At 46.6% G+C, this 21,612-nt stretch overlaps 1 protein-coding gene across 1 annotated transcript in view; it reads left to right on the top strand.

Moving 5' to 3' along the window:
• The window catches only part of slc4a8 (solute carrier family 4 member 8), a 59,302-nt gene that overhangs the window by 17,110 nt on the left and 20,580 nt on the right, over positions 1-21,612 (top strand). The window contains exons 2-8 of the mRNA XM_039015379.1: positions 13,978-13,987; positions 14,668-14,749; positions 15,991-16,146; positions 17,310-17,445; positions 17,538-17,698; positions 18,586-18,783; positions 19,611-19,660. Of these exons, the coding sequence (XP_038871307.1) occupies positions 16,020-16,146; positions 17,310-17,445; positions 17,538-17,698; positions 18,586-18,783; positions 19,611-19,660 (672 nt within the window). The 5' untranslated portion in view covers positions 13,978-13,987; positions 14,668-14,749; positions 15,991-16,019. The remainder of the gene's footprint in view (positions 1-13,977; positions 13,988-14,667; positions 14,750-15,990; positions 16,147-17,309; positions 17,446-17,537; positions 17,699-18,585; positions 18,784-19,610; positions 19,661-21,612) is intronic.

Genomic DNA, 21,612 nt, shown 5'->3' on the forward strand with positions numbered 1-21,612 from the left:
TGAGACTCTTTATCAACTCTTTCCTCTTAACCACCAGGTTTATTGAGCCCTAAATACATTATTTCTACCAATTCCATTTTTCTGTGCACTTGGTACTCTTCATGTTTTTTCCAACTCAAGGTCCGTCCATCATTAATGAAGGAATTCTATATATGCCATTCAGCTTTTATCTAATGCAATTTACAGTACAGGGAGTTCATACATTTTAGTGATTCCAGCAGGAATTGAACCCACAGTCCTGGCGTTGCTAGCACAACTCTCTTACCAACTGAGCCACACATTCATTCAGCATTGCAACAATTCCCTCACTCACCCAGTCTTTCTGTATTTTCTAATAGTTCCATGTAATACTCAGTGTATTTGTCTAACAGTGAGAGGAAGAGGTGTCTAGGGAGATGGAACTGCCTAGTCATGGAAATAACTCCCTGTGGCTCAACATTGACAGGGAGAGGGTGAGGTGGAGTGGAAAAACGAAGGATGGCTAAGCATCAGCACCAAGTCAACCATTTCAGTTAACTCTCGCCAGGGAGGTGTAGGGGGTACTGACACAACAGGTGTGTCTGCATGACCTGTGTATGTGCATTGTGTTGACTCTAAGCTGAGGGAAAGGTGCTATACCTTACAGCGCAGGTACAGATCTGTTTTTCTTTTGTAAGATTTGACTTCACAAGGTAAGAATGGTCTCTGAGTCTTGGTTTTCCCTTGAAAAACATAGTCTGTGTCATATCTTAATCTGGAGACTAGTTATATAAAACTGTGATTGGAAGCTTGAAAATACACTTTAGATGAAATATGTAGGATAATGAAAAATTATACTTTACTTTCAATACTGTAACTTTTTTTAACTCGTCAAACTACAGCTAAAAATGACAGTGGTCAACTATTAAGACCTGTTTGTGTGATAAATGTTGAACTGAAAGTGAGGGAACTCCAGTGAAGGTGAACCTGCCAGACCTCTGAAGGATAAGTGAAACAGCCCTCTCCTTGAGGTGAGGGGGAGTGGGCCCAGCTGTCCTCTGTCCTGTTTATGGTGGGGTTTCTGTTGTGATGAATTATGCCACCATCAAGGGGTTAGGCCAGGGGGAGGAAACTGATAGAACAGGTCTGCTAAAGAGTTGGAGCTTACAGGGACAGGGACTGTCTCCCTCCTCAACCCCTCACCCTCGCTCACCCTCATCCCCACTCTCATGTACTCTCACCCTCTCCCCACTCTCCATCGACTTCCGGGTTGGAGCGAGTGGTCGCATTTCGCATTGCTCCACAGGTAGTATTACATTTAATTTAATTACATTACAGTACAACGGTTTGATTTGTTTGATCTTAGCACTTTTTTCTTAGCTAGCTACATAGCCGTCTTTGTATCAAAGATAATTGTGTAGTTTAGATTATTATCGAATTATCGAATCTTCTAACGTTGTCAACACTGCTAGCTAGCCAGCTAGCCAACTTCTACCGAATCATTGCAACGGAACGATTTGATTAGTGTAGTGTTAGCTAGCTACATAGTTGTCTTTGCATCTAGGATAATTGTGTAGTTTCGAGTAATCATCTAGCCAGTTATCGAGGTTACCTAGCCAGTTCCACTTTTAAACAAAGTCAGCTAGCCAGCTATTTTCGCCGTCAACACTGCTAGCTAGCCAGCTAGCCAGCTAGCCAACTTCTACCGAAACAGTACAACGGAACGATTTGATTAGTGTAGTGTTAGCTAGCTACATAGTTGTCTTCGCTGTCTTTGTATCTAAGATAATTGTGTAGTTTAGAGTAATTATCTAGCCAGTTATCGAGGTTACCTAGCCAGCTCCACTTTTAAACAAAGTCAGCTAGCCAGCTATTTTCGCCCTCCTAACGTTGTCAACACTGCTAGCTAGCCAGCTAGCCAACTTCTACCGAAACAGTACAACGGAACGATTTGATTAGTGTAGTGTTAGCTAGCTACATAGTTGTCTTTGCTGTCCTTGTATCTAAGATAATTGTGTAGTTTAGAGTAATTATCTAGCCAGTTATCGAGGTTACCTAGCCAGTTATCGAGGCTACCTAGCCAGCAACACTTCCAAACATAGTCAACAACGCAGCCACTGCTAGCTAGCCTACTTCACCAGTCAGCAGTACTGCATCATTTTAATCATTTTAGTCAATAAGATTTTTGCTACGTAAGCTTAACTTTCTGAACATTCGAGACGTGTAGTCCACTTGTCATTCCAATCTCCTTTGCATTAGCGTAGCCTCTTCTGTAGCCTGTCAACTATGTGTCTGTCTATCCCTGTTCTCTCCTCTCTGCACAGACCATACAAACGCTTCACACCGCGTGGCCGCTGCCACCCTAACCTGGTGGTCCCAGCGCACACGACCCACGTGGAGTTCCAGGTCTCCGGCAGCCTCTGGAACTGCCGATCTGCGGCCAACAAGGCAGAGTTCATCTCAGCCTATGCTTCCCTCCAGTCCCTCGACTTCTTGGCACTGACGGAAACATGGATTACCACAGATAACACTGCTACTCCTACTGCTCTCTCCTCGTCTGCCCACGTGTTCTCGCACACCCCGAGAGCTTCTGGTCAGCGGGGTGGTGGCACTGGGATCCTCATCTCTCCCAAGTGGACATTCTCTCTTTCTCCCCTGACCCATCTGTCTATCGCCTCCTTTGAATTCCATGCTGTCACAGTTACCAGCCCTTTCAAGCTTAACATCCTTATCATTTATCGCCCTCCAGGTTCCCTTGGAGAGTTCATCAATGAGCTTGACGCCTTGATAAGTTCCTTCCCTGAGGATGGCTCACCTCTCACAGTTCTGGGTGACTTTAACCTCCCCACGTCTACCTTTGACTCATTCCTCTCTGCCTCCCTCTTTCCACTCCTCTCCTCTTTTGACCTCACCCTCTCACCTTCCCCCCCTACTCACAAGGCAGGCAATACGCTTGACCTCATCTTTACTAGATGCTGTTCTTCCACTAATCTCATTGCAACTCCCCTCCAAGTCTCCGACCACTACCTTGTATCCTTTTCCCTCTCACTCTCATCCAACACTTCCCACTCTGCCCCTACTCGGATGGTATCGCGCCGTCCAAACCTTCGCTCTCTCTCCCCCGCTACTCTCTCCTCTTCCATCCTATCATCTCTTCCCTCTGCTCAAACCTTCTCCAACCTATCTCCTGATTCTGCCTCCTCAACCCTCCTCTCCTCCCTTTTTGCATCCTTTGACTCTCTATGTCCCCTATCCTCCAGGCCGGCTCGGTCCTCCCCTCCTGCCCCGTGGCTCGACGACTCATTGCGAGCTCACAGAACAGGGCTCCGGGCAGCCGAGCGGAAATGGAGGAGAACTCGCCTCCCTGCGGACCTGGCATCCTTTCACTCCCTCCTCTCTACATTTTCCTCTTCTGTCTCTGCTGCTAAAGCCACGTTCTACCACTCTAAATTCCAAGCATCTGCCTCTAACCCTAGGAAGCTCTTTGCCACCTTCTCCTCCCTCCTGAATCCTCCTCCCCCTCCCCCCCCTCCTCCCTCTCTGCGGATGACTTCGTCAACCATTTTGAAAAGAAGGTTGACGACATCCGATCCTCGTTTGCTAAGTCAAACGACACCGCTGGTTCTGCTCACACTGCCCTACCCTGTGCTTTGACCTCTTTCTCCCCTCTCTCCCCAGATGAAATCTCGCGTCTTGTGACGGCCGGCCGCCCAACAACCTGCCCGCTTGACCCTATCCCCTCCTCTCTTCTCCAGACCATTTCCGGAGACCTTCTCCCTTACCTCACCTCGCTCATCAACTCATCCTTGACCACTGGCTACGTCCCTTCCGTCTTCAAGAGAGCGAGAGTTGCACCCCTTCTGAAAAAACCTACACTCGATCCCTCCGATGTCAACAACTACAGACCAGTATCCCTTCTTTCTTTTCTCTCCAAAACTCTTGAACGTGCCGTCCTTGGCCAGCTCTCCTGCTATCTCTCTCAGAATGACCTTCTCGATCCAAATCAGTCAGGTTTCAAGACTAGTCATTCAACTGAGACTGCTCTTCTCTGTGTCACGGAGGCGCTCCGCACTGCTAAAGCTAACTCTCTCTCCTCTGCTCTCATCCTTCTAGACCTATCGGCTGCCTTTGATACTGTGAACCATCAGATCCTCCTCTCCACCCTCTCCGAGTTGGGCATCTCCGGCGCGGCCCACGCTTGGATTGCGTCCTACCTGACAGGTCGCTCCTACCAGGTGGCGTGGCGAGAATCTGTCTCCTCACCACGTGCTCTCACCACTGGTGTCCCCCAGGGCTCTGTTCTAGGCCCTCTCCTATTCTCGCTATACACCAAGTCACTTGGCTCTGTCATAACCTCACATGGTCTCTCCTATCATTGCTATGCAGACGACACACAATTAATCTTCTCCTTTCCCCCTTCTGATAACCAGGTGGCGAATCGCATCTCTGCATGTCTGGCAGACATATCAGTGTGGATGACGGATCACCACCTCAAGCTGAACCTCGGCAAGACGGAGCTGCTCTTCCTCCCGGGGAAGGACTGCCCGTTCCATGATCTCGCCATCACGGTTGACAACTCCATTGTGTCCTCCTCCCAGAGCGCTAAGAACCTTGGCGTGATCCTGGACAACACCCTGTCGTTCTCAACTAACATCAAGGCGGTGGCCCGTTCCTGTAGGTTCATGCTCTACAACATCCGCAGAGTACGACCCTGCCTCACACAGGAAGCGGCGCAGGTCCTAATCCAGGCACTTGTCATCTCCCGTCTGGATTACTGCAACTCGCTGTTGGCTGGGCTCCCTGCCTGTGCCATTAAACCCCTACAACTCATCCAGAACGCCGCAGCCCGTCTGGTGTTCAACCTTCCCAAGTTCTCTCACGTCACCCCGCTCCTCCGCTCTCTCCACTGGCTTCCAGTTGAAGCTCGCATCCGCTACAAGACCATGGTGCTTGCCTACGGAGCTGTGAGGGGAACGGCACCTCCGTACCTTCAGGCTCTGATCAGGCCCTACACCCAAACAAGGGCACTGCGTTCATCCACCTCTGGCCTGCTCGCCTCCCTACCTCTGAGGAAGTACAGTTCCCGCTCAGCCCAGTCAAAACTGTTCGCTGCTCTGGCACCCCAATGGTGGAACAAACTCCCTCACGACGCCAGGACAGCGGAGTCAATCACCACCTTCCGGAGACACCTGAAACCCCACCTCTTTAAGGAATACCTAGGATAGGATAAAGTAATCCTTCTAACCCCCCCCCCCCCCCCCCCCCCCCCTTAAAAGATTTAGATGCACTATTGTAAAGTGGCTGTTCCACTGGATATCATAAGGTGAATGCACCAATTTGTAAGTCGCTCTGGATAAGAGCGTCTGCTAAATGACTTAAATGTAAATGTAAATGTATCACAGCTCACAACTCTAAGGCTAGCTGACGGAACAAGAATGGTTCTAAAGTGCCTTCTCTAAATGGGTCGATACATTGCCCCTGTGTTGAATTGGACAGAGCACAGGAGAACCAGAAAAAGTAAATCAATGTTCTATGTATTTACTCTGATGCCATGTCAATTTGATACGCATTGCGGATAATGGCACACACACACACACACACACACACACACACACACACACACACACACACACACACACACACACACACACACACACACACACACACACACACACACACACACACACATAGGAAGGCTGGAGATAGGCAGTGATGTGCTGAAAGGAAGGTTGAATCATCTCATTCAAGGAAAGTATTGATGCATGCAGTTCACATAAAGGGATCCTGGCTGCAGCAGAGGAAGGCACTAATAGGGATTCATATTTTCCCGAAAATCAACCAAGTTTCAATACCGGGAATAATTCCAATTTATCCAGAGTCCCGGGAAGTACTGCAGAAGTGCCCATTTAAAGCGTTTAAACCAAGATATCGTCACTATGTGTCACGGCTGTTGAAAGGAGAGGACCAAGGTGCAGCGTGGTGAGCGTACATTTTCTTTATTAATAATCAAAATGACGCCGAACAAAACAATAAACACTACAAAAACAAACCGTGAAGCTCAAAGGCTATGTGCCCTAAACAAAGTCAACTTCCCACAAAGACAGGTGGAAAAAAGGGCTACCTAAGTATGGTTCTCAATCAGAGACAACAATAGACAGCTGCCTCTGATTGAGAACCACACCCAGCCAAACACAAAGAAATACACAACATAGAACATAGAATACCCACCCCAACTCACGCCCTGACCAAACCAAAATAGAGACATAAAAAGGATCTCTAAGGTCAGGGCGTGACACTATGCCAGGCCAATCAGAGGGGCTTTGCACCACCTTGTAGGCTTGGTTGCACCACTATGTAAAGATTTCAGAGAAAGTGAATCTGATATTTAATAGTGATAGAGTAACTATCTTTGATCACTAATGACATAGTTGTGAATTGCGAAACAGGCAGTTCATGTTCCTCAACTCATTCAGCGCTTTTCAGCAGTAGGCTATCTCGACACAGAGAGCGTTCAGGACGCACAGAGTGCACCCTGAGTATAGCGTTGTCGAATCATACAAACTTTGTAATGGCAGTCAATCAAAAGTTAAATTACAAAAGTTGCTAAGCTTGCTAGATAACCTCCTTCAACGAATGACAGAATATCTCCTATATTTGGCAAAATCGAGTTGACAATTATGCAGATAGCAGATCAACTCATGAATAACAGGGAGATGAAGAGTGGAAATAGTTGCAATATCATGGTATCTTAACCCAGACCAAAATATCCATATCTTCTCTCATACCGTTTGTTGATCACACATTCTCTACCGGAGCTCTCATATGGGCAGCAATACGAGACAGCGCAGAGAAGCGGGGAAAATGTTATAGCGGTATTTTGACATACTTAGGCGAGAGACGTGCTTTCATAATGCAACCTATGGATTACAGAATAAAGTTAGGAATTTTCATGCGAGACAGGAGTCAGCATACTGGGTTTCAGTGAGATTGGGGCCAGACAGGAAAATAACCTAGGCTCTAGGACAGGAGAAGATATAGTTTTCCCTCAAGTCTCTGAATTGTTAACATACTTCATGTCTGTGACAGAGATGACTATGTAGTGAATTGTGCATAGGCCTACCAAATTTGTGATTATCTGAAGAGTCACAATGACAACGCAAAGAGGCACGCGTTCTTTTCTAGGCTGTACTCTAGGGGTTTCCTGTAGGGTTTATTAACTACATTCGGGTCGGTTGTGCTGTCCAGCAGTGTCAATTATGTGTGTGCTTTGGATTTATGGCGACTTTGTGTGAAGTAAATACGCTAGGCTAAAGGCTTCGATACGACAAACTATTTGATTATGTGCTATTGTATTAGTTGATCATCTACTGCTGTGGAACTGCATTAGTGCGACATTGGGGGAAAATGTTGTAATTTCCCGGGTCTTGTCATTAAATTTTTTCAGGAAATGTGAACAGTGTTCCCAGGGCGGTCCCGGGATGCCGGTTATCCATGTTAATCCCGAGAAGGTACCAGCTGCAGCCACTCCAATCTGTTTAAGCAGCACACCTTGCTGCAGTCAGGCTGCGTTTACACAGGCAGCCCAATAATGTTATTATTTTTTTTACCACTAATTGGTCTTTTGGCCAAAGCAAATAATTGGTCTAAAGATCAGAATTGGGCTGCCTGTATTAACACAGCCTCAGAGCTCTATTGTGTTCGGTTGGTCTCCAGCCCAGTGACTATCTCAAAGACTATGGACCTTTTGATTAAATGTTTTTGATAGACTGAACAGTCAAATGGTGGCAAGAGATATTTCAGTTACAGTTTTGACCTCTGTTGAGTTATTAAGTGCTTGAACAGTGATATATACTCTGATTTGAGCTAGGCCTTTTATTTAGCAGTTTGAATTCCGCTTTGAAAGCGATAAAACAGCAGGACATTTTCATGTTTGCACCGGTCCTTTGGCTCCAGTGTCCCGGTCATACACACACACGTACACACACACACACACACACACACACACACTGTGCCAGATGATGACAGACTGGCCCTGGTCCAGGTTTGTGATGATCCATCAAGGGTGTGTCAGAACAGCCAAACCATGATTAGTTTATGCCTATGATTTAGGGTCTGCAGTGTTGCTGCAGACCCCACACACACACATGCCTGCACATACACACAAAATTACAATTCCAGTGCAGCCCTGGCCGTAGATGCAGAACCATTAGCTGTCTTGGACCAGTGGAACCACACCCTTGTTTTTGAATTCTTTCTTTTTCTTTTCAGTTGATTGAACAGTTAAACTTTGAGACATTGTGACAGAATATGTCACAAGGTTAATGGCTTGTTTGTTAGAACAGACTCAGTTTGTGATTGTACTGCTGAATGGAGTTCTGTGTGGAAATGTGTTAGTAGAACATCCTGACCTAGCTCCTCTGGTTGAGTGGGGGATTTTCCTTTGTCATGCTCTTTGATGGGTTTGTGTGTGCGTGCGTGCATGTGTGTGTCGGTTTGACGGTCTGTCTCCGGCTAAGGTCAACAATATTGACTGGGATTCGCCAGTAATGACATAGAAAAGGTACACATACCACACACACACACTTCTATAACTGTATCATACATAGATTTTTATTTTATGTCCTCTGAGCCATCTAATAACACTTCTGAAAGGTTGCTGCAACATTGTAACAATGATATTGAAATATAAGAGCAGCATTCCCTTGATCTGAAACCAGATTTGAACCCTCAGATCCAGTACAGTATAGGTCCTTGTCAATAAAACGTCACAATACAGTGCACAGCGTTTGATTTGCCTACTGGGGCGCAAGGAGACCCCCACCTGTAATTTCAGATATGTGAGGGTAGCCCATCCATTTGGCATGTAGCTACACTCTTAGAAAAAAAGGTGCTATCTAGAACCCTTTGAAGAACCCTTTTTGGTTCCAGTTAGAACGTTTTTGGTTCCAGCTAGAACATTTTTGGCTTCCATGTAGAACTCTTTCCCCATCGGGTTCTACATGGAACTGAAACGGGTTCGACCTGGAACCAAAAAAGGTGCTCTTATGGGGACAGCCGAATAACCCTTTTGGAACCCTTTTTTCTAAGAGTGTAGCTACTGTAACACTCTTAAAAACAATGTGGAAAAGGGGATGTTAGGTAACTTCGCTAGGTAGGCCTACATAGGTTGAAGAAAACAGTACATTAGGTCTACTTACCACTATATGTGTAGCCAACTGTACAACGTTTCTACTAGTAGGTTGCAAAGTAAACATGATCAGCTAACAGTGCATCTGCAAATGCACCCTTCTGCTGCTTGACAGGCAGAGCCCACAAAGGAAGGGAAATTAACGTAAATCCCTCATACTTGTCAGGTATAGGTAACTTTTATTTTATATCACTCAAATATCCAATTAATGGTGGCCGATATTGTGCAATATCACGAGGCTACCCTCATGTATCTGAAATGACATAATCAATTGATGTTTACTGATTGTGAAAAGCGTGCAGTTACTTGCTCTATAACTCTGATGATAGAGCAAAATGTGCACAATTGTTTTGCATGGAATAATCGGAAATTTGTCATTCTGACTACGCTCTTCAAGAGGTGATGCTATTATAACCAAATAGTTAACATTTATATAACAGTCCTTTGAAAACTGCACGCAGTTGTCAATGGTTTTAGTGGAGCTGGGAGTCTTCTTTCCCCCCAGCAGGCAAGTCAAAAGCTCTGCACATTATTGTGACGTTTTATTGATGACGTTTTTATTGAGGTCGTCATCAATAAAACGTCACAATAATGTGCAGAGGCCTTAGGGCCAGATTTCGGCTTAAAATATATGCTTTTTCTACGCATGCCTTTCCTATGCACTTCTCAGTAGTTGGTATTCAGACTTACCTTATGCAGGTGCGTAACGGGCTTTGCAGGCGCGGTCCCCTTGCAGGCACTAAATACATTTAATTCAACCGCTGAAAACCCTCCCACTTGTTGGCCAACAGATTTTTCATTCAATAGGGTTTTCAGTACATTTATTGTCTCCGTTTCAACACCAACTGGTAGATTATTTAGGTAAAACATTTTTTTTATATATATTTTTTTATATACAGTGCTTTCGGAAAGTATTCAGACTCCTTGACTTTTTCCACATTTTGTTACGTTGCAGCCTTATTCTAAAATGTATTAAAATAGTTTTTCCGCCTCATCAATCTACACACAATAGCCCATAATGACAAAGCAAAAACTTGTTTTTAGAAATGTTTACTAATTTATAAAAAATAAACAACTGAAATATGACTTTTACATAAGTTTTCAGACCCTTTACTCAGTACTTTTTGAAGCACCTTTGGCAGCGTTTACAGCCTTGAGTCTTCTTGGGTATGATGCTACAAGCTTGGCACACCTGTATTTGGGGAGTTTCTCCCATTCTTCTCTGCAGATCCTCTCAAGCTCTGTCAGGTTGGATGGGGAGCGTAGCTGCAAAGCTATTTTCAGGTCTCTCCAGAGATGTTCGATTGGGTTCAAGTCCGGGCTGTTGTTGGGCCACTCAAGGACATTCAGAGACTTGTCCCGAAGCCACTCCTGCGTTGTCTTGGCTGTGTGCTTAGGGTTGTTGTCCTGTTGGAGGGTGAACTTTCACCCCAGTCTGAGATCCTGAGTGCTCTGGAGCAGGTTTTCATCAAGGATCGCTCTGTACTTTTCTCCGTTCACCTTTGCCTCGATCCTGACTAGTCTCCCAGTCCCTGTCGCTGAAAAACTTCCCCACAGCATGATGCTGCCACCACCATGCTTCACCGTCGGGATGGTGCCAGGTTTCCTCCAGACGTGACACTTGACATTCAGGCCCAAGAGTTCAATCTTGGTTTCATCAGACCAGTGAATCTTGTTTCTCATGGTCTGAGAGTCTTTGGGTGCCCTCCAAGCAGGCTGTCATGTGCCTTTTACTGAGGAGTGGATTCCGTCTGGCCACTCTACCATAAAGATTGGTGAGGTGCTGCAGAGATAGATGGTTGTCCTTCTGGAAGTTTCTCCCATCTCCACAGAGGAACTCTAGAGCTCTGTGGATTGACCATCGGGTTCTTGGTCACCTCCGTGACCAAGGCCCTTCTCCCCAATTGCTCAGTTTGGCCTGGTGGACAGCTCTAGGAAGAGTCTTTGTGGTTCAGCTTTGATGATACAATGATACAAATTGTAAAATAAAACAGAGAAAAGCCTGGGTATATAATTAAAACATTGTAAAGCGCGTTCAGCCCTAGAAGCCTATAGCTTTGGTCTCCAAATTTTATCCATTCAAATTATGAGGGCATACAATTTAAATTCTGAATAACGGCACAGCTATTTATAGCCTAGTTCCCTGTGGAAAAGGGGAACTCATCTAAAACAATTGCTTTGTGTATTTACAATCCCCTTCTCCTATCAGATTACTCATTTACCTAGCTCTTATCAATTTATACATTACAGTGCATGAAGAATGCTGTTATTTTTATCGGAAAAAAGAAAGTAGGTGCTTTTTCCACTTGGAACCGGCAGGTTCGCTCCACCTTATTCATGATATCCTCTTGCGTAAAGGTGGAATTATTAGGGAATTAAGTCAAGGTCAGAATATAGCGTATCTGTAGACACACCTCCGCCACACCTTCATTTCTTAGATCTCCACCCTGAACGAATAGCGGGTGAATAGCTTGCTATTCTCATGCTTAAGTTCAAGGTCAGAATACGGATAGAGAGAAAAGTGCATAAAAAGGGAATTGCGTTCCATTTATGTGCACTTAACTAGGGTCGGAATCGGCCCCTTAGTGAATAGATAGATGCCACAGTTTCCCAATCATATCCTTATGTAGTTGTCTAACTAACACACACACTCTTACCGCACACACTGCTTATTGTTTTACCCCCTCCAGGCACTGACTGAAGTGTACTAGGGTTGTCACGATGCCAACATTTTATTAACGACACTATACCAGGCCAAGTATCAGGATACGATACCAGGTAGTATCGAGAGACCACAGGGAAAATGTGTCTCCGCTGTGCATCGTGGCACACAACTTCCGCATCATGCATGCATTATTTTCCAGAGAACTCATAGCCCCTCATTGATTAAACCTTACATAATGATTGACATGTCATTGTGGCAGTAAGCAGAACAATAATACATGAAACTCTCATTACTGTTTTGTGGTTCTTTTGATCATCGGTAGGACGAATAATTCAGTAGTATTATATGAAACAGTACTATGGTATTCATAAATCTTAGTATCATAAGTATCATAACGTTTTGGTACTGTGATATTACCATGGTACCGGTATATAGTGCAACACTAAAGTGTACACGCACGCACACATTCACACACACAGGAACACGCATTCACACACTGATATCCATATCAAGTGGGTGGAAGCATCCATCCATATGCATGAGGAGAGCTTTATTTAATCCCTACTGTTAATCCCTACTGCTTGGTCAAAGGTTGGTAAAGGTTGCATTACTTTGGAAGAGTAATGGTCAGAGTGGGAATTCATCAGAAATGACCCCCACCCACACTGTAGACTTAACACCAAGTACATGAGGCCTGCTTTTTATTTATTTTTGAGTTTATTTAACATTTATTTAACTAGGCAGGTCAGTTAAGAACAAATTCTTATTTACAATGACGGCCTACCAAAAGGTAAAAGGCCTCCTGCGGGGACGGGGGCCGGGATTAAAAATACAAAAAAATATTAAAATATAGGCCAAAACACAGATCACAACAAGAGAGACACCACAACAATACATTAAGAGAGACCCAAGACAACAACATAGCATGGCAGCAACACATTACTTCTGCATGTGTGTTCAGTTAAACAGCTCTGTTGAAGATGCTGCAGATTACAGATCGAGTACTCCTGGTAAACATGCTGAGCTCTGAGCATTAGGTCCAAACAGATCACTTTCCCACGAGCACACCACTCACATCAACCAATACTACATCACTCCCCCGCTCCTCCCTCACATACACACACACACACGCGCACACACACACACACACACACACACACACACACACACACACACACACACACACACACACACACACACAGCAGTGTAAGCAAAAAGAATGTCAGAACACCAACAATGTTTATCATAAATGTGGTGAAACAAGTTCATCTAGAAACCTTGATCTCTCTGAAGATACAGTACAACATCACCGCAGCCAACTAGCAGCATCAGTCAGTCTGATAGATGTGTCACTTTGTTTATTTATTGATTCAACTCTCCCTGGATGGCACAGATTGGAGGTTTCACTGGCCTGCCTGCCCTTCACATCTCTTGTCTTCTTCAAGGCCAGGCCTAATGTGTGTGTACGGGTGTGTTTGTGTGTGTGTGTGTGTGTGTGTCTGTGTGCACATGTATGTGTCTGTGTGTATGTGTGTATGTCAAATTTCAATCAAATGTATTTATAAAGCCCTTCTTACATCAGCTGATGTCACAAAGTGCTGTACAGAAACCCAGCCTAAAACCCCAAACAGCAAGCAATGCAGGTGTAGAAGCACGGTGGCTAGGAAAAACTCCCTGGAAAGGCCGGAACCTAGGAAGAAACCTAGAGAGGAACCAGGCTCTGAGGGGTGGCCAGTCCTGTTCTGACTGTGCCTGGTGGAGATTATAACAGAACATGGACAAGATGTTCAAATGTTCTTCGATGACCAGCAGGGTCAGATAATAATAATCACAGTGGTTGTAGAAGGTGCAACAGGTCAGCACCTCAGGAGTAAATGTCATTTGGCTTTTCATAGCCGATCATTCAGAGTATCTCTAGAGAGTTGAAAACAGCAGGTCTGGGACAAGGTAGCATGTCTCGGTGCGCGAGCGTGAAAGAAACAACCATCTGACCTATAATCTACTTTTTATGCATTAGTGTCGTCCTCTGAGGCTCCTAATGTGATATAGCCTCTGAGGCTGTTCTGACTGTAGTTTGAGTTCTCTCTGAGTTACCAAGTGTCTATGCTTTGATGCTGGTTTTTGATAGGAGATCATCAGTTAGGGCCAGTTAGTGGCTCTTTGGAACTGAGAATGGGGTTTGGTGCTCCAATTGACCTTATGACACAGATGGCAAGGACTCTGAGACACCTTGCTGCCTGCCTTCCTCCGGACTTGCTCCAGAGACCATCTTGCTCTCCCCATTTGACCACCTCCCTCCGATGACCACTCAGGCCTGCACTTTCCCGCCCCTCCACATGACCTTCCATCTCATGAATGATGTTGTTGTTTTCTAAATTGCTTGTATTTTTTGTGTTGCTTTAAAGCGCTTTGAGATTCATTATGTAATGAATAGCGCTATAAAAGTTAAATTAATTATTATTATGATGTTGATCTAGCTCCTCACAGCTTCTGTGTGTGCATGTGAGTGTACGTGCATGTCCGTCCGTGTGTATGTGTGAATGAGCGCATGTGTATGTGTGTAAACGTGTGTGTGTGTGTGTGTGAGATTCTAATGTTACACTCTTTTGAAAAAAGGGCTGCAAAGGGGTTATTTGGCAGTCCCCATAGGATAACCTTTTTGGTTCCGGGTAGAACCCTTTTTGGTTTCAAGTAGAACCCTTTTGGGTTCCATGTAGAACCCTCTGTGGAAAGGCTTCTTCGTGGAACCTAAAATGGTTTTACTTGGATCCAAAAAAGCTTATTCAAAGGTTTCTCCATTTTAGGTTCTAGATAATATCTTTTTTAAGAGTGTATTTCCTGTGTTTGTATCTTCCAGAGGGCAGATGAGGAAGTGGTAGTGGACCAAGGAGGAACCAGCTCAGTCCTCAACATCCACTATGAGAAGGAGGAGCTAGAGGGTGAGACACCTGACCACCTCATTAACCTTTATCTGTGTGTATGTGTGCTTAGCAATTGAGCTCATACATTTTTCAGCACAGGAGTCGGGCAACCACTGTTCATGTGCAAGTGTGTATATATATTTGTGTGTGTGTGTGTTTGTATGAGCATATTTGCATGTGTTAGCCCAATATTGTGTACCACACAGGTTTGTTCACGAGATAATGCCAAGTGTGTCTTTCTTTCTAGTGTGTGTAAGTGTGTATGTGTTTGTCCATCCCTGGCCATGTTCTGGTTCAAATGGATAGAGATCTACATTAATAATGGATCCGCCAGGTAGGCCTGAGCAGGTTGAGGGGGGTCTACTCTGTCATTGGTGTGTGTGTGTGTGTGTGTGTGTGTGTGTGTGTTGTCTCACTTTCCTCTGTAATGAGGAGAAAGCTGGATAGAGAACTGAACACACCCTGATGATTTGACTCTTCTAACTCTCCTATAACACATTATTCTGACAACTTTCTTATATTATTAGCTGTCGACTCACATCAAGTACATTTGCACTGAATGTTTATCAAGGTAGCTGACACGCGCACACACACACACACACACACACACACACACATACACAAACACAGACACACACACACGCACACAGCCTCCAACATGTGGCTGCCAAAAGGCTGTTGTGTCATGCGTTATTCATGATTGCCTAACAGATGAGATTGGGCAGATTCAACAAATTCAACAGCTGCTTGATTCCTGACTACTGTGAGCCTTTAGAACATTAACTCTTATTTACTTCATCCTGCCCTTAGCTTTTTTACTTGTCCCATTGTGCTGGATAAGCTAAATCAAGCTTACCTAAAATATTTATAGAAAACGATGTAGGACCCATGTTGAATATGCACCATTGCACCAAGCTAAATCACAATACATTTGTTCACTCTCTCTCTTTCTCTGAGTTTTTATAGTGCTGATGTGAGGGCTATTAAATCTGTCTCTCTCCCTCTCTCTGATCCACCTCTTCTCCTCTCTGTTCCACCTCTTCTCCTCTCTGATCCACCTCTTCTCCTCTCTGATCCACCTCTTCTCCTCTCTGATCCACCTCTTCTCCTCTCTGTTCCACCTCTTCTCCTCTCTGATCCACCTCTTCTCCTCTCTGTTCCACCTCCCTCTCTCTAATCCACCTCTTCTCCTCTCTGATCCACCTCTTCTCCTCTGTTCCACCTCTTCTCCTCTCTGTTCCACCTCCCTCTCTCTCCAGGCCACAGGACTCTGTTTTTGGGGGTGAGTATGCCCATGGGTAGACAGAGCCACCGCCACCACCGCCCCCACGGCTCACGCCACCGCAAGAAGGACAGGAGGGCAGGGAACGCTACGCAGCAGGACGAGGAGGGAGAGGGGGCCTCAGCCTCTCATGGTGACATACACACACAAACTTGTCTATCCTCGAGGAGACCTAAAATTGATTTGCATTCAAAATCTCATTTTCCCTAAACTTAATCATAACCCTTAACCCATAACCCTAACCCAAATCCTAAACCTAACCCCTAACCCTAATTGTAACCCTAATTGTAACCCTAACCCTAAACCTAACCCCTAAGCTTAAAATAACATTTGTCCTCATGGGGACGTGGGAAGGGAGAATTTTCCTTGTTTTATTATCCTTGAGGAGACTTTGGGGGATTTTAGGTCCCAACAAGGATAGAAGAACAAGACCACACACACAATGTACACTGTACACGTGCAGCAATTTGACTATGTTCAATCCAAACAGCGTCATGTGGAATTTCAATGAAATCCTATATAAATGTTTCTGTGTCCATGAATGAACATGGACACTAACTGTACATCATGTCCAAGGTTGCTGGCTGCTGATCCATATGGGGGAGAATTCTCTGCAGTTCTATCCCTGAGGTTGTTCTGTTGGAAGCCATTCACATGTGTAGGCTAACCTACGTGTCTATATTTCCTCTCTGTTAGAGAGAGGATGGTAAACAAATCAAGTCAATAGTGCAGCACAGGCCAGGCCAGGCAGCTAGGCCAGTGGTGTTAATCCATGTCACCTTCACAGGGCTGTGGACACACTGCTAATGCAACCTGCCTCAGCACCCCAGGCTAATATTGATAAGCATGCTGATTAGGCAGCCCAGAGCAGGAACTGGCACACATAAAACACACACACACTATTGTATCAGTGTGGGGGGACGGGGAGGGACGGGGTTCCATCTGCAATATGGTCTGAAATACTGTAATATCTTTGAGGTCAACAAGATTTCAGTCAATAATCCCTCCATCAACACAGGCAGGAAACAATTGTAAATATCTAAACAGTCCATCTCCTATCATTATTTACTCTGCTTCTCTTCTCAACCCACACATCCTATCCTACTACCTCTGCTCCCGCCATTATTTCCTCTCTCTCTGTCCTTCCTTTTCTCTCCTCTTCATCGCTCCTCTGTTCATCTCTCTTCACCTTCCCTGCCCTGTATCCCTCTCTCTTCCCGCTTAATATCTCTCCCCTCATCATCTCTCTCTATCCATCCTTCTCTCTCTCCTCTTCATCTCTCTCACTCCATGTAGACACTCCGTCCCAGCGTGTCCAGTTCATTCTGGGGACAGAGGAGGATTCTGAACATGTGGCCCACGAGCTCTTCACTGAGCTGGATGAGATCTGTGTCAAAGAGGGCAAGGACGCAGAGTGGAAAGAAACTGCCAGGTCAGGGAGGGACATAGGAGTGTGTGTATGCGTGAGGCTTGTGAGAATCCCTACATTGCTTTAAGCGCTAAACATCTCTCTCATCCCTGTAGGTGGTTGAAGTTTGAGGAGGACGTGGAGGATGGAGGAGAGAGGTGGAGTAAGCCCTATGTGGCCACGCTGTCCCTCCACAGCCTGTTTGAGCTGCGTAGCTGCCTCATCAACGGCAGTGTGCTGCTGGACATGCAGGCCAACACCATCGAGGAGATCGCAGGTTAGTCAGACCAACACACAGACAGGGAAGAGCCTGTGGTCCAGTGGTAATGCTCCTGGCTCCAGACACATGTATGACTCCCCACCAGAGACAGGGGTTCAATCCCCATATCTACCTTCCCACTGCCTCACCCTCTGATCTCAAATCTTCCAGAATAACATGTCAAAATACAAACAAATTATAATAAAACACTACACAGATAAATATCTTCAATCAATATATTGAACAAGAATCAAAAGTCCAGTTCAAGAATAGGTAATTTCACATTCCTGCAGTTTCACACACAAAACCCCACCTCAACAGCTGCTACTGACAGACCAATTACAGATTCCCCAAAGAAAATATGACATATGTACAGTATTAGCTTTACATTGACAAGGCAATTGTCACCATATTGCTAGACTAGTGCCCTAAATATATAAAGTCATTACAGTCAAATGAGAGATGATGGAGGGCTAGAGCAGTGAACTGTGTCTATTTCACCATAGGGTGACAGGTACACAGACAGGCTGAACAGGTGGCTCCCTCGCTCTTCTCCATGTGACACCTGTCAGCTGCACCTGTCACCTGTCTGTCTAGATGATGTAAGAGCATTGTGTTTAACAGCATACAGAGACTGTCCTGTAGTCTTATCATGCATGACATTACAGAGTGTGCTGAGAGAGAGGTGGGGTCCTAGTCTAGACACAACAATGAATATCACAGTACAGAAGCACACTTTAGTGCTGAGCGATTAGTGCTTTTTTTTAGGTCAGTTCCGTTTCGGTTCGATTATGACAAAATAATCACAGTTTTCAGTTTAATTTTCCTGCTCATTAAAAAATGGCACCGACCATTTTTTTTTGTCCAACAATCTATGATTGTTTTTGTGGTGTGTCCCGGTGCAGATATGGTGTTGGACCAGCAAGAGGCGTCCCATGAGCTGGACGACAGTGTGAGGCTGAAGGTAAGGGAGGCCCTGCTGAAGAGACACCACCACCAGAACGAGAAGAAGAGGTCAGGCCATCACCAGCTCATCCCTGACATGGTGCGCTCATTTGCCGATGCCGGACGCAAGCACTCTGAACCCCACATGGACAAGAGCGGTGGGTACCAGGAGAGAAGGGTGGGTGGAAGGGCAGAGAGAAGGGTGGGTGGAAGGGCAGAGAGAAGTGTGGGAGGAAGGGCAGAGAGAAGTGTGGGAGGAAGGGCAGAGAGAAGTGTGGGAGGAAGGGCAGAGAGAAGGGAAGGGGAGGATAGAAAGCAGGTTGACATTTATTGTCATGAATCTTGCCCTGGAGGCAGAGCTGATTTCCGTTAAATGGGCCAGCTGCTAAGTCAAAATTGGCTATATCGTAAAAATTCATGAAAATACAAATGTGCTTTTTTGTCCTAATTTAAGGTTAGGGTTAGACATTAGGGCTAGCAGTGTGGTTACGGTTAGGGTTATGTAAAAAATCTGATTGTATTAATTGTGTCTGTGCCAGTCAGTGACCACTCTGCAGAGCTACTTCCAGTACATGAGTCATTCCAATAAATGCCAACCTGCTGATGGATAGGGGGGGAAAGGAGGGAAAATGTGAGGGGGAGGGAAAAGTGAGAGAAGAAGTGAGGGAGGGAGTCAACAGGTGGGTGACAGATAGAAAGAGAGTGGGGAGAGAGAGAGAAAGAGAGTGGGATATAGTAACTAATGACAGCCTTTTTTGATGTGTCAAAAAGTCTAATTGAAACTTCCGTTAGTCGTCTGCCAGGAATCAATAAAATTGTTCCCAAAGAGAAAATGTCTGATATATTAGCTGAACAACGATTAGTTTCACTCTCTTGGCAGAAGTACAGAGGAAAATGTACCAACAGCACCTCACACACACTCCTCCACACCGCTCTGATCCCTCAGGTCCAACTGTCTCCCCCCAGCCTCCCCCCACCAACATAGAGGTAAAAAACGGAGCCAACCACGACAACAGCCAAGTGGACCTTAGCAAGGTACGTGTGTGTGTGTTTGGTACCGCGGTGAAGTGACTCACTGCTGTCTGGATCAGAGAGCTGTGAAGATCACACCAGACACACAGAGAGAGAAGAGAGAGAGAAGAGAGAGAGGAGAGAGAAGAGAGAGAAGAGAGAGAGAAGAGAGAGAAGAGAGAGAGGAGAGAGAGGAGAGAGAGGAGAGAGAGGAGAGAGAGAGAGAGAGAGAGAGAGAGAGAGAGAGAGAGAGAGAGAGAGAGAGAGAGAGAGAGAGAGAGAGAGAGAGAGAGAGAGAGAGAGAGAGAGCCAGAGCCAGAGCCAGAGAGAGAGAGCCAGAGAGAGAGAGCCAGAGAGAGAGAGCCAGAGAGAGCGAGAGAGAGAGCGAGAGAGAGAGCGAGAGAGAGAGCGAGAGAGAGAGCGAGAGAGAGAGCGAGAGAGAGAGCGAGAGAGAGCGAGAGAGAGAGCGAGAGAGAGAGCGAGAGAGAGAGCGAGAGAGAGAGCGAGAGAGAGAGCGAGAGAGCGAGCCAGAGAGAGAGCGAGAGAGCGAGCCAGAGAGAGAGCGAGAGAGCGAGCCAGAGAGAGAGCGAGAGAGCGAGCCAGAGAGAGAGAGAGAGAGCGAGCCAGAGAGAGAGAGAGAGAGCGAGCCAGAGAGAGAGAGAGAGAGCGAGCCAGAGAGAGAGAGAGAGAGCGAGCCAGAGAGAGAGAGAGAGAGCGAGCCAGAGAGAGAGAGAGAGAGCGAGCCAGAGAGAGAGAGAGAGAGCGAGCCAGAGAGAGAGAGAGAGAGCGAGCCAGAGAGAGAGAGAGAGAGCGAGCCAGAGAGAGAGAGAGAGAGAGAGCCAGAGAGAGAGAGAGAGAGCGAGCCAGAGAGAGAGAGAGAGAGCGAGCCAGAGAGAGAGAGAGCGAGCCAGAGAGAGAGAGAGAGCCAGAGCGAGAGAGAGAGAGCCAGAGCGAGAGAGAGAGAGCCAGAGCGAGAGAGAGAGAGCCAGAGCGAGAGAGAGAGAGAGAGCGAGAGAGCCAGAGCGAGAGAGAGAGAGAGAGCGAGAGAGCCAGAGCGAGAGAGAGAGAGAGAGCGAGCGAGCCAGAGCGAGAGAGAGAGAGAGAGCGAGAGAGCGAGCCAGAGCGAGAGAGAGAGAGAGAGCGAGCGAGCGAGCCAGAGCGAGAGAGCGAGCGAGCGAGCCAGAGCGAGAGAGAGAGCGAGCGAGCCAGAGCGAGAGAGAGAGCGAGCGAGCCAGAGCGAGAGAGAGAGCGAGCGAGCCAGAGCGAGAGAGAGAGCGAGCGAGCCAGAGCGAGAGAGAGAGCGAGCGAGCCAGAGCGAGAGAGAGAGCGAGCGAGCCAGAGCGAGAGAGAGAGCGAGCGAGCCAGAGCGAGAGAGAGAGCGAGCGAGCCAGAGCGAGAGAGAGAGCGAGCGAGCCAGAGCGAGAGAGAGAGCGAGCGAGCCAGAGAGAGAGAGAGAGCGAGCGAGCCAGAGAGAGAGAGAGAGCGAGCGAGCCAGAGAGAGAGAGAGAGCGAGCGAGCCAGAGAGAGAGAGAGAGCGAGCGAGCCAGAGAGAGAGAGAGCGAGCGAGCCAGAGAGCCAGAGAGAGCGAGCGAGCCAGAGAGCCAGAGAGAGCGAGCGAGCCAGAGAGCCAGAGAGAGCGAGAGAGCCAGAGAGCCAGAGAGAGCGAGCGAGCCAGAGAGAGAGAGAGAGAGCGAGCCAGAGAGAGAGAGAGAGAGCGAGCGAGAGAGAGAGAGAGAGAGCGAGCGAGAGAGAGAGAGAGAGAGCGAGCCAGAGAGAGAGAGAGAGAGAGCGAGCGAGAGAGAGAGAGAGAGAGAGCGAGCCAGAGAGAGAGAGCGAGCCAGAGCGAGAGCGCGAGCCAGAGCGAGAGCGAGAGAGAGAGCGAGCCAGAGCGAGAGCGAGAGAGAGAGCGAGCCAGAGCGAGAGCGAGAGAGAGAGCGAGCGAGCCAGAGAGAGAGAGAGCGAGCGAGCCAGAGAGA

This window comes from Salvelinus namaycush, chromosome 20 (assembly GCF_016432855.1).
Source record: "Salvelinus namaycush isolate Seneca chromosome 20, SaNama_1.0, whole genome shotgun sequence".
Classification (NCBI taxonomy): domain Eukaryota; kingdom Metazoa; phylum Chordata; class Actinopteri; order Salmoniformes; family Salmonidae; genus Salvelinus; species Salvelinus namaycush.